Consider the following 14,414-nt stretch of genomic DNA (forward strand, 5'->3'; position numbering starts at 1 on the left):
TATATATATATATATATATATATATATATATATATATATATATATATATATATATATATATATATATATATATATATATATATAGGCATATCTGCATTCATACTATGAAACTATACCACATCTGAAATGATCTTTCGAATTTAAAACAACCATCAATGAATAATCTAGAAAGTACATCCCTCGGAAGCAGATGTCATTTTTTTTTATATCAAACACCAATCTGAAAGTACACATTTCAAAAAGTAATGATATATTTTCAATTACAGGATAGGTTTAAAGCAAACGAAAAAAGAAACAAATTGATATACCAAGAGCGCAGTCCGTTTATGCAAGCAGATCGGTTTGAGACACTATAGATACGATTTTACCATTTGAAATTTTGTTAATGAAAAAACCAAGCTGGCCTGTTACATTCAATGGTGTAGGTAATTAACAAGACAAAATTATGTTGCTACGAGGAAACATGAGTAAACATGGAAACCATTTCATTGCGAAATTGACATTTTTGAAAATGTATATTTAATTTATTTCGTAAATATTTTGAAACTCCAAAAAAGCTGCATGTAAACCACAGGTCTGTAGCTCTAGGTCAAACATGGGGATCTAGTTATTTCATATAGTCTATTTCGTATCCACTTTGTAACTCTGGCATCCACCAAAGAGAACTTTTGAAATAACTGAGGAAAACTGTTCGCTATATCATGGCAGTGTGTTGTATGTAAAACTAAGTCATTGGTTTCCAGGTAGATCAGACCTCGGGGACTAAAAATAAGAAAGGAACATTAAGTGTTTTCGAAATAACACAACCTTGACTTTCAAGGTGCAGGCGAATATCAGGTCCAAAATATACTGGTCACCATTTGTAGTAACACACTTACTATATTTCAAGAAGTGTAAATATTCCTATTGCCAGGTGGGCTATTTTAGGTACATTCGTATCTGCTAACACATTTCTTTTAAGTAACACACTACTACTACCTAACAGTATTTAATATATATTTATATAAGATAATTATAAATCAGTATATGAGTTAAAAAGTAAACATAAATCAAAGAAGAAACCAGCAAAAGATTGTTTACTCGTCAGCTTGTGTAATTTGAATTGAGACATGTTTGAAGGTGCACATAAATAATATTTTTTCCCTTTCAGACTGTGTTGACTGCTCAAAATACGATGTAAAGTATTGTAAAGACAACGCATATGAGAGATTTATGAGGAAAAACTGTCGTAAAACATGCAATTTCTGTCAATACTGACGAAGTGCAGTTCGCAGGGTAACGTGTATAAACAAATTGTGACGGACATAAACTTCGAAAACACATACTGTGTATTGCATCTTTCATTACTTTGGGGGTACAGGTCCGTTGAGTTTTGCCGTAGGAACCTGTAAAAGACATGCTTGTTTGTTAGCACATGTGTTGATAAAATATACTGAAATAAAATATATATCTATTTGATGATATTTCTGTTGATTGAATACATTTTTGAAATATATTTTGTTTCTACGTAGAAAGATGACAGTCACCAAAACATTTAAATTGACACGAGTGCCATTGTCCCGGAAGCAATACTATTTTCACATCTTAAAAAAAATAACAACAACATAGAAACATGTTACCAAAACTGCTACTTAATACTTTGTCTTTTTTGCAGTAAGATGGGACTGCTGAGGATAGTGTTAAGTTGCAGTCAGTCAAATAAAAGCATATATCATGTGGCCTATATATCTGTAGCACAACGACATATACATTTTTAACCTTATATTTGAAAGCTAACGCGCATATTAGTAAAAAATATCAATTATGCAGACTTCTATAATAACAATGAAACTGAAATTCACTTTAAGGTGTTAAATATTCGTATTTTCCTGCTTCTTTCAATAAAAAATACCTTTGGAGGGTCATGTACTTCAAACGTTGATAAAGATTGTATATGAAGGGACAGAGCAGTTGAATTTACCTTGGTAAAATGTAGTCTACCTCCTTAATTTTGGTCAAACATTGTAGACTTTTTAAAGGTCTTGAAACAGTTATAATATACATATCATTAGTTTGCATCTCACATATACGTGTACACATATATGTAACGACAAATAAACACAAGAACCAGCGTATATATATATAAGTTATTATCGAAATCTATCGTAAAATATTGACATGCAAATTAAATTTCATGTGTTTCCAATTCAAATTCATAGAGCAAATCGAAAACGTTTCCTTCAAAAGAATGATTAAAATCTTCTTAGCGAGCACAGTTTTCAAATTAAACTTCACGTGACGATAGTTAATAATATATATTCTCGAGTAAAGAGTAACATCTAAAACATCTATAAATGTCAACAATAATATGTTGCAATGTATTTTTACATACACCAAATGCATTCATTACGAAATTAATTTATTATATACATTTCAAAAGAGAGAATTGCCAGTGCCTAACACGAAATGTACAGAACGAAACAGTTGTACTTCAGGCAAAAATGGCTGTTATGTCACAATACATCAAGATTCCGACATGTATTGTTCATAATATTACAATGGGAAAGGTTATGTTATAATTGTTGCTTTTATAACTTATACCAGATTTATATAGCGCCCTTCTCATCACAAACATGTTCACAAAGGCAGCTATTCAGGGCGCCAAATTCATCCTCTACTAGTAAAACAACAGAGCGATCTGATCAGATAAAAGAGTGATGCAAGCCCCCAGAAGAGAGAGAAAAAGATCTCTTTTAGGCGCAGGCTTGTTCGACTAACTTAGACTAGCTTTTTGCGAATAGACAATCTGGTTTAGATAGAGAGTTGTTTTTATTACTCCTTCCATAAAATGACGGGGTCATACCCCTGTCCGTGTGTGTGTGTCTGTCTGTGTGTCTGTGTGTTTGTTTGTTTGTGTGTTCGGGAAAGGGTGGTGTTCGTATCCGGGCCATAACTTTGAAATGCATGGTCCGATTTCAGAATAATTTGACGCAAATAATAAGCATGGATAGTCGATGTGTTTTGTGCAAAAACCATTTCATTCGGCTAATGCGCAAAAGTAAAGGTCACAGTCCTTGGTTGAAGTTTCACCACCAATTTTCACTACATAGATTACTAAATTTCCTGGCTTTCCTACAATATTTTATTAAATAAACAGGGCATAGCGTACTTCTTTATGTTTGTGAGCAGTATCATGCCTATGACCTTTCTCATGTTGCGGGGGCATCCGTGTTTGTGACACATTTTCTAGAATTGTCCTGAATATCAGAGTAGTTCATACACAAGCTCACTTATTATTTCTTAAATAAAAACTAGAAACAAAGAAAACAAATAAAAGCAGCCAAAAACAACAACAACAACAAAAACAAACAAACAAACAAAGGAAAAACAAAACTAACAACAAGAACAACAACAAAAACAGTAAAAAATACTAAAAATCATATCAAAAGGTGATTGACAATTTTTTTTTCTTGTGCAATGCAGTAATGATTTCTCTTTTTAACATTTCAGACAAAAGATGGTTCAAATATTACAAAAAGCCTAATCGGCTTCAGATCATGTCGATTTTAGCTGGACTTTTCGCCCAAGCGTCGGCGTCGGTGTCGCCGCTGGTTTAAGCTTTTGATAAAGTCATAAATATATCAAAGCTATTGACTTGAAACTTAAAATATATATTTACTATCAAAGTCTACAACAGGCGAAACAATCCCTGATTCGAATTTTGACAGAGTTATGCCCCTTTTTAACTTAGAATTTTTTGGTAAGTTTTGTAGAGATTGTACTGGCAAAGCTCTAATTCAGAGTCAAGCACTGAGAAAAGTCGAGCGCGCTGTCAATAGACAGTTCTTGTTTGATGTCATAGTATACACAATTAATGTATAACAATTGCAATTCAAATAGTCTAGATATGTGTTAGTTTTTGAAACCTGGAATCTAATTTTAAGTTTTTATAACCTTTTGACCAGGGTAAAGTGGCATTTCTCTCTGCTCTGTTTTCTGAGCATGTGTCCCATTAAAGTACAAGTTCCTGTTTTCAGCTCAGCATTTAATTGTGTGGCGTTTTATGTTTAATGCACGTTCGCACATTCATACTTTGTAGTTTTTGCGTGTTAGATCCTTGGATAGAAGTTTGTCTTTGCCCATTCTTAATGCAAGTCTGAGGATGGCTTATCTTAGGGTTCTGATATCTATTTCTTTCATACCAGACAGTATTTTCCCGTGCTTTTGTTGGTGCTAGAAAAAACTCGTCTTACATATCTGGGTTAAAGATGACTCACGTTCTGCGATCTATGATTGAATGCGTAAATGTTTACGCTACTGTAACGAAGTAGTGCTAGAAAGAAAAAGAAAAAAACATTCGTTTAATTTTATTTTTCCTATTCTAAAGAAAACAAACATTATTTAAAAGGAAGAATCTATCACTGGTGGAATGTGCTGATGGAAATATCTTGCTCTCGGATAAATGTTTTGCGGTAACTCGACATCGCCTTGTTACCACTGAAACATTTACCCTCGGGCCAGATATCTCCATCCTACCTTAACTAGTGTAAAATTCTTAAAGTCTTTTCATTTAAGGATTAAATTCTTTATGTATTTGTAAAGGGTTTTAAAATGATACTTATTGCTGATCAGCATTTGCTGGTTATCTATTGTAATTTTTGTTCGCATTTTTTCTAGTTATTTGGTGCCATTTGCGTTTCTCATGCAAACGATGTCGTTTGGTTTTGGACTAACACGGCCTCATCTTTTTCAACTTTATTATCACTTATTTTTTTTTTATATATTTAGGGATTTGCCATGTATGTTTTTTTTTCTGTACTCCCGATTTCTTCGGCATTATTTAGTCTATAACTCTGCTCCATATCATTCACGAATCAGTCTGTTTTTATCTCACTTTTTTTAAATCAAATTTTAATATGTCTTTTACGTACGAACGCTCTTTTATAATTTTGTTTAATTAATCTAACTTTGTTTACAATACATCATTTTCTACATCTTCAATAGGATTTAGTCAACAATCTCTTCAGTTTTCGATGGATTTTAGAGCTTCTTCTTTTATATCATATTCATCGTTCTTAAGGTATCATAATCTTTTATCATTACATTTTCTACTTATGTATTTACTATAGTCATAAGAATATTGTGTCTTCTTGGGGTTTATTTTGCTCATTTTAAGGATTCTTTCTTTGTGGTAAATCTGCGCTTGTGTCCAGTTCACTCAACTGCTGAACTATCTGCGTGGTCTCTTTTATCACTTTTTTCTGCATACTATTCTGCCATTATATGATATAATAAAGGATGTGTTTTGTTTTGCATTTCCATTGAAGTTTATACTAAGGAGTAACGGTATCTGTGTCTGATTTTCACGGATTATTATTATGACAGATGACGTATTGGACAATGTTCACACAAACGAAAAATAGAAAAAGCGGGAACTACACAGGTCGCTCAGCACGACAAAAATGAAAAAGTTTAAGCTGGGTTTCATTGAGTATGTTCCCGGGCGGTAGTGGAAAGTCCACGTCCTCTAGCACCGGGATGAGAAGAACGCAACATTTGAAACTGAAGTAGAAAAATATCATTTCAATATTTCGTTCTAAATTTTGTCCTCGTCATTACTTTCATAAAGTCTTTTTATATCACAATTTTCACTAGTTTGTTAGATTCATTACACTGATTTTTCATTGCCGATAGGGGTAGAAAATGTCGGCTTTATCTTCATGCATATGGTTACGCCCCCCACCCATAAAAATATAAAATAAATAAAAAAAGTAAAAATGCCGTAGTTGGTGGCCAAAGAGGAGTTTCCAGGGTGTTCATGTGTTCCATAGCCCTAGGAAATCTCACTTAAAGGAAGCTTACATTTAATTTTGCATTAATGCGTTTTCATTTCTACATTGCACATCTCTTCTTTTGGCAAATAAATGTTACACAAAATAAAATGTAACTTCATTTTATTGTCGTATTTTATTGCATTCAGCAAATTTCACATCACGTTCAATAAACTTATTTTTACTTGATTGTAATATGTATTTCAATTTGTGTCTCCCAGAAGGCTGCGGCTTGGGGCCAATCTGTTAGGGTAAAATAGAAATTCATTGAATCCTCTTATTGCATTTTGCAGTATAATAACTGGTGATAAAAACATAATTGCAAAATACATTGCCAAGTATATCATTAAAGTTTCCCTTACATGTATGAACTGGATGTCCGCTCTGTTAACATGTTCCCTTGTTGGTCTCCGCGGCAATTTGGCAATTGTCAATCGAACATTTTTCTTGATTCTATATGGAATGTACTAAATATATTGACAGTGACCATTTCCGAATTATTGTCTCAAATACTTCGTATCTGTCTCTAGATCACCCTTCATATTGTAAATTTGATAAAGCTAACTACTGGAAGCAATTTCAAAAGAATATGACCATGTTGACTTTCTGCTGTTTTATCCAATATCGCAGACAAATCTATTCCGACTTCAATAAATGGTAAACATAAATATAATCCATGTTACAATGATGATTATAAGACCGCCGTCTAGAAATGTGCATGTTGGTCTGCACTGATCGCAAAGTCACACCAGCCAGCAGGCTAAAGTTAAATAAAGATTATGTTAAACATGTTCGCTTACAGAGTTTCTTGACGATGCTGCAGGTGGTCCGTAACCAGATCCATTGTCAACTTTCAAAACACTTACCACAATTATAGCTCCTCCTTGAAAGTTACAACATTTCATGGAAAACTGGAAATTTTCAAGATTGCTGGAGGGAATTATAGCTTTCCACTTCCAAAACACGCGAAAGGTAAAACGAACTCAACAACTATGGACCGATTGTCCTATCTAGCCCACCCGCTTAGCTCATTAGCGGAAACAACACCGTGACCCTGGATGATACAAAAATACCCGTTCATGACGAAGCAAAACATTTTGGTATTATATTTGTTAAAAAGCTTTCTTTAATTCTACATATAAAATATCTAAAAGTCAATTGCTTGGAGTCATTGAATTTCTTAAAGGTAATTTCAATAACAGAATACTGGAACCTAGCGGCTGTATAGAGTTTTGATCAGAATAAGCTAGATTATGGTTCAGCATAAACATTTTATTTACAATTGAAATATTCTTTTCAGGGTTCAAGTCAAGGCCAGGGTCACACTTATGTGTTTTTGTGTGTATTATTGGAAACTTCACAGGTCGCTCAACACGACAAAAACGAAAATGTTGCAGGCTTGGTTTGATTGAGCCAGTTCATGGACAGTAGTGGAAATGCATGCTACCGTCCACGCCCTCTAGCCCCGGGTTGAGCAGAACTCAACATTTACACATGCTAAAAGTATAAAAAGCTATTTAGAGACATCTGTAGATGTATTCAAACGGCGGTGAACATGGAACCTTCAATGATACACTTGTTGAGGCGTGTAATTCCATGAAGAGCGGCGTTTGGTCCCCAGATAAAATAATGGGTTTGTCCCAAACGAGAAAACAATGGGCAAAACTAAATAATCTGGAATTTAGGAAGGGGATCTGAGGTTATGGAGTCTGCATATCACAGGAACTGTCAAAGGACAAAATTAAAAAGCAGGCACTATATCCAAGTCATGTTGGTGATACTGAAAACGAGGATCTTAATACTACAGCAAAGAAATCCCTTTCATTGTCACAATTTAATTTGAAATTATCATATACTGATTTTAATATACCAAATATAGATCAATAAAATGTATCTAAATGGGATTCGTCATGGAACAATGCTTCATGATATAATTATTATTACCTACCGGCTTCCTTGCTCCGATGAGGTCTATAAACACCTTATAAACCACTTACCCATAACAATTTCCAGACCTGTCCTACCTCTACTGTTTACAAGAAAATGACGAAAAATCTCTAGTGCGTGTAGCGGAAATCGAACCCGAGCCGCTCGGATGATAGTCCAATGCTTTAACCACTAAGTCAAATTGTCGACACACTTACGTATTTGTCTGAGATTAGATTTAAAGTTATGCGTAAGCGGCCGAAACAATGCAGTAGAATCATGAAAAATCCGTGCCTGTGATTTTAAAGGTGACCGCGTGACTGACTCTGTTAATTTAGTTATCACTTGTTCCAAAAAGTTATGTTTTCAGCGAGAAATTTCGGACAAGTTTTACGTATCTTGAAAATTGATCTAAACATGACTTTACTGTAAAGTTTTAACATTCAAGCTCTTGATATTTGAATGAAAGTTAATACGGGCACACTCGTCCGTCTAGGAGAATGCTTCATGTAACAGGACATTTCATTTTACACTGAAAAATAATGACAATGATATAATTGCAAAAAAAAGAGAAAAATACAAACGATACAAATTTCCTTCAGATGAATTATTAATCTGCTGTTGTAAATTGTGACGATTTTCTGAAAATTCAACATAGAACATAAATTTAAAAAATAGACCAGTTTAATGATCGTGATACATTCCAAACGTGTCGCTACGTTCGCTCGGTTTACAAATCCCTCACAGGTCTACAAACACAATGCAGACCTATTCCTCGAACAATAACTATTACATACATACGTTAGGTGAATTGTACCAGTGGAACAGAACTGTCCGTAGGGAGGAAGTTGTGCCTTCTCACTGCCGAATAGGTCATACCTGTTTGACTCATTCTTATTTTTTTACGAACAAAGCCGATCAACCTGAATGTGTACAATATTACATCGCTAAACATATTCAGTCCTAGAGAAAGTTGTTTGAACAACTTTCAATCGGCTATATTGTATCTTTTCTTTAAAGTAAACGGACATTTATTATAAAATCTGAACACCATACATTTTACGTCTCCAAAGGTAGGCATATTAAAAATGCACTGTGTGTGCGTTCGTGCGTCCGTGTTAATTCTTGTCCGGGCTGTAACTCTGACATCCATGAAGGGATTTACAAAAATGAGACGTCGTTTCAAACGCAAGATCCTGACACCGCAGTCAGGTCACATTTAGAAGTCAAAGGCCCAAGATCCAGACCCCTTTCCCTAAGGCCAGGGTCACACTTATGTGTTTTTGTGTGTATTATTGACTGCAAAAGCCCGCGAAAATGTGACCAAGACCAAAGACGTTAATACAAAAACAAAACAACAACAACAAAACAACAACCCCAGACGCATGTGTATTGTCACTTTTCTTGCATAAAACCACGACACGACGAATAAATTAATTGTTTTCATATGTGATATCTTTTCGATTTTGGTACAATTTCATTTACCATTCTGTTGTTATTGGAAACGTTAAATATCCATAATCAGCGACACTACCAAAAGCATGTACTATAGACTGTTAAACATATTTTTCATTAAAAATGAAATATTAAAGATGCAGAAATGATCTATTCTAAATGGTTCTGGGTTACTGACGTTTTGCAGGTACATATCTCTGCATAGATGGAGCATATATAGTCAATGTGTTAAGTTTCACAGAGAAATGAGACCAGTTACAAAAGTTTTTTTTTGTCGTGTAGCTGGTACATGTGTGGGGACATATTTTGCTACTTACAATTTTATCCATGTGTTTTGTAGTATACCGCCGGTGGAGTTTTATATATTTGCAGGCTGTTGATGCAGTAAAGGGAGGAACATATAAACATTGTGTACAGACAGTAAATAAAAATGAACAATATACTGAGCACAAATGATATACCAAGCAAAAATGGAACAAGTGCAAACAATATTTAACAAAAAATATTACATGTATATACATACAAGCCAGATTAACTAAGCTGCCCTGTCAAGTAGACTGTATAATTCGAATTTATCCAAGGCCTTCGTGGAATAGAAACTTGAATGTAATGAAGTGTAGTAAGGAGAATGGCTTTAACTGTAAACAGCTACAGATGCTACAATAATGGTATTTTGTTTTATGTTTTCCAGTGAATTATAGAGTTTTCTCAGTGAAATAAAAGTGATAATCCACAGTTTTGAAACAGTAGATTAACATTTTTATTTTCACTGTTTTTGCCAAACTTGTTCCGGTCCCTCGTTGCAATTGCAGTCACATTGTACCGGGCGTTATGAATACCGGGGACCATAATGACGATGACGTCGTTAAAATGACGTCATTTGTAGTTATGCTGTCTGTTGATCTTTCCCACGATTTTCGACATCTTTATAAATTACGCAATAAAAATAGAGTTTTACACATGAAATAAAAATAAAATTTGTTTGTTTCAGTGAAATATCATTTTTATTTCACTCGAGAGCACCAAAAAAGTCATATCAGTTTTTGATGCGCACTTGTGAAATAAAATCGATATTTCACTGAAACAAATACATATCCTCTTTATCATGAACATTTAAGTACCTTATGATGAGTCATTTGGTCAGTTACAAAGCAGGAACATTCACAAAATCTGGAATATTTAAAATTGCGTACAAATTGGACATACTTTTTCTACTGGCTGGCCTTGTCATAGGCAAACAGTAATTTCCTGTAACAAAACTAGGAGATATGCAAACCGGGAACGAGCTGCAGTGGCACACTTAGCACGACATAAGCTTAGAATGTCTCGACAGAACAGAGAATAAGATGAACAATATTACAATAGCAAGTGGATAAATATAAATATACTCTCTTGTAGTTATATATGTTACTTTAAGACAATTAAGTGTAATTAGTGCTTAAATAACTTACAACACTAATATATAGAACAGAAAACACTAAATTTTAATATAGGTAACAGAAACAATTAAGCCGGGAAGCACGTTTGTTCAAATGTTTTATCAACAGACTTGGGCAAATTAAAATTAAGAAGCGGCCAGTTCCTATAACATCGAAGAACATTATTCAACGGATGTCTCAGCAATAGTCTGAGCATGAACACAAAGTACATTTTAAGCAGAGTGAAAGATATATTCCATGATTCATTTCGGAAACGTTCAGTTGCAATGATACCTTTTCTATTGTGTAAATTAGCCATTGTCATGATTGTTGTTTTACATGTTGAAACTTGCATAAATAGTGCAATGAACTTGGATTGATATGAATTTTGAGCAGTCATTATTTGGAAATAGGGTTTTGGTGCGCGGATTACAAATAATACTTGTACATAATTTACCATGTTTAGTTTCTGTTCATTGCACTATGTACTGTTATGCCACGAAGAACTAAGTTGTTTTTAATGTTTTTTTTTTCTGATTCATGTTTCCACTTCACCGTCTATGTTATGTATCTAGGATGAAGTTTACATCATCATGTTAGAGGACCATATGTTAGACGGGCTATAGCCAATTATGTTATCGTTATCCTATTTTTTTTTAAAAAGGAAAGTTACTACATGTATTTGAATATGAAATCAGTCTCATATTTACTCTTTTTGTGGGAAAATACATTGTGAAGTTTCAGTTCTAAATGATTGGAAACATTTCTTAGGATTCTGTTGTTACCTCTGAATGTACAGTATTTAGTAGAAAATGAAAACATATAAATGCAATGATTTAACTATTAAGATTAAATAACGTATTATAATTTCATTCTTTAATTTATAGGATTATGCCGCGTTAATGAGGATCTCCAACTGACATCGAGTAAGCATGTGTATTAATATCACATATCCAATTCAAGCCTAATTTATTTCAGTAGTTTAAGTTTTTCGTCTACATGCTAAATTTGCCTAAGTTACATTTGCCTTAATCAGTTTATTATCTGAGTGGATAAAGTAGTTTTTGCAGTGATAATTGAGATCTTGTAGATTTCAACTTGCTATACTACGGGTGACTAAGGTCACAATGCTCCTTAGGTAGTTTGGGTTATCATCTACACACTTAATCCATCCTAACTGCTTTTGCCTATATCTAATAAACATTTTAGTTAATGTGTTATTCTCATAATATAACTAAATGGGGATAATGTTTCAACACATTGATTGGTTCCCTGCAGCACGTGTGATGTAAGCTACTAGCGCAGTTGAAAGTGTAACAGCTGTTTTACGGTTGTATGTTGATGTGTAACAACTGTTTTTACGGTTGAATGATGTTGTTATAGTGATGTATTCCGCTAGGTCAGCTGACAGTATATCGAACCATTGGTTGCTTGTCTGTTGTTAAAGTGATGCTAACCTCTAGCTCTATTAACACTTTAATGTGTTAACTGCTAGGCCAGTTAAATTGCGTTAACCGCTAGGTCGGTTAAAGTGTGTTAACCGCTAGGTCGGTTTAAAGTGTGTTAACAGCTAGGTCGGTTAAAGTGTGTTAACCGCTAAGTCGGTTAAAGTGTGTTAACCGCTATGTCAGTTTAAAGTCTATTAACCACTAGGTCGTCTGTTAACAGCTAGATCAGTTTTCAGTGTGTTACCGTTATGTTGGTTAGCGGATGTGTACGTTTACAGTGTGAACTAGGTTTTGCTCATTACTACGTAGCGTAATTTTCTAGTTTCACAAGCCCGCAGTCCGCAGTAGCTATTTAAGTCAATTTATTGATGAAAACATGCGCTTGCGTGCTCGTCAGTCAGTGGGCCTGATATCATGCGGCCTTTTCTGCCACTTATTTATGCTATTATACTTATTTATTTAATTTGATATGCAATATTGTTCGATATCTTTGGCATAACTTGTTTGTATAAAAGTGTTGACCTGGAATAAAGTGCTATTACTTGTATGCTGTTGTTAATTACTGTCATGAAGTCCTAAACTAATTATAAGAATTCTGCAATAGATCAAAAGGATTTAAAAATACCAAGACAACACATTCTTGACTAGTTTCGACCTTTATGTCTTCGTCAGAAATAACAACTTACAAAACAAAAGACGTCACGTCCGTTTGGACGCGAACGTCAACGTGACAAAAAGCGCAAATATAGAATATATTTGTATTAATGTACATATAGATACGGATCATAATGATACAGCGGGTATTTATCGAAAACATATTACTTCAATATGAAGCAGAGAAAAAATAAAACCCAACATATCTACATGACAAATTTTGAAGTATACATGTGAAGCATAAGCGAGAATTAACGATAGATCTACTTATAATTATATAAATAGTAAAATAACATTAATTTAAAAGCTAACCGCACATATATAATTACAGAAACAATCAAAAAATTAAAAACTTTCATTAAAATACGATTAAAGACAAAATGCAGTCAAACGGCGGAAAAGGGAACCTTGAAGCAGTAATAAGGGGAGGTAATAAAACGGCAATAAAATATCAAAATGCTGGAAAATAGAGCCGATATATTCTTAACTTCTACAAAAATTATTAATATTATTTTAAAGTTAGAAAATATATTAAAAACAATACTATACAGTGAAAATATTTAACCTGTAGGGATATTATGAAAAAGTTAGTATATAAGACCCTATTAAATGTTGCACGTTTTATTACCTCCCCTTATTACTGCTTCAAGAATTCTGCAAGAAATATATATATACTAATACTTCCCCAAATCAGTAATATGATTTCTAATAACAAACAATCGCACAAACAAAGAAATATACCAAACAGGGAATGCAACCCACCAAAAGCGCAGACGCAGAATGCAAGATGGAAATCTGTACAGAAATACATATACGTTCTTGGAAAACCATTTTAAAAATATAAATCATGTATTAATAACACGTGAATTGCCCTGTTTTCACACGCGTTTTTCCCATAAATACATTGGCGGGTCCAGTAAAACGTTTTTATGCGAGAATATTTGTTCGTTTTGTTCTTGTCTTTATGTTTTACTTTGTTTTTGCACGTATAAGTACAAATCCATTCAATGTTACGGTATGGTGAAGGTTAATTCCAGGAACGTGGTTTGTCCTATTTATTATCCAGCCATGTTGTCAAAACGTGGACGGATATGTTCATGCCTTGAAATCCGAATATCTCTATTTACAAAATTAAAACAACGTGAAAGACGTTAATAATAATTTTGTTTGCTTTCTTATAAGGTATAAATACAAAGAAACGCAAAATTCTTTTCTTATTTTCCGCCGAAATCACAACAGCTTTCGGAAGAAGACCATGGAGAAACTTGAAAATATCCCTTTTAAATTTGAAATTTGGAAAGGAAATGGATATGATATACCACTGTTAATACAGAAGGAATTGTGCACGGCCTGTGTGGTTACCGTAACGTGCCTAGTTACGTAGCAATGAATGGTTACATTTTTTTTCAAGACGCAGTAAGATTAAGTAGACATTGTTCATTTTTTTATGTAGCCGTTCAGTAACCTCTTCAACATATTTAAGTGCTCCAGTAATTAAACCACTGCGTAAAGATAACACATTCAAAAGCCTTCCTCTATAAATTAACTCTTAATTCCAGAGCGACATTGACAACTTCAAAACTCCCAACAGTCGCCTTTTGATAAATTGGTCCATTTAACATCTTTGATAACATTATAAAAAACTAGCCTATATTAGGCTAGTCAAGGAGGCAGTCAAAATTCCATTTATTATCAAAAACGGA

General features: G+C 33.8%; 1 protein-coding gene across 1 annotated transcript in view; it reads left to right on the plus strand.

Annotated features, from left to right (window-relative positions):
* Positions 1-1,455, plus strand: part of LOC123560581 (A disintegrin and metalloproteinase with thrombospondin motifs 12-like) — a 41,809-nt gene extending 40,354 nt beyond the window's left edge. The window contains exon 27 of the mRNA XM_053524665.1: positions 1,151-1,455. Coding sequence (XP_053380640.1) covers positions 1,151-1,257 — 107 coding nt within the window. The 3' untranslated portion in view covers positions 1,258-1,455. The remainder of the gene's footprint in view (positions 1-1,150) is intronic.
* The last annotated feature ends 12,959 nt before the right edge of the window (positions 1,456-14,414 follow it).

The sequence above is a fragment of the Mercenaria mercenaria genome, chromosome 15, assembly GCF_021730395.1.
Source record: "Mercenaria mercenaria strain notata chromosome 15, MADL_Memer_1, whole genome shotgun sequence".
In the NCBI taxonomy this organism is placed as follows: domain Eukaryota; kingdom Metazoa; phylum Mollusca; class Bivalvia; order Venerida; family Veneridae; genus Mercenaria; species Mercenaria mercenaria.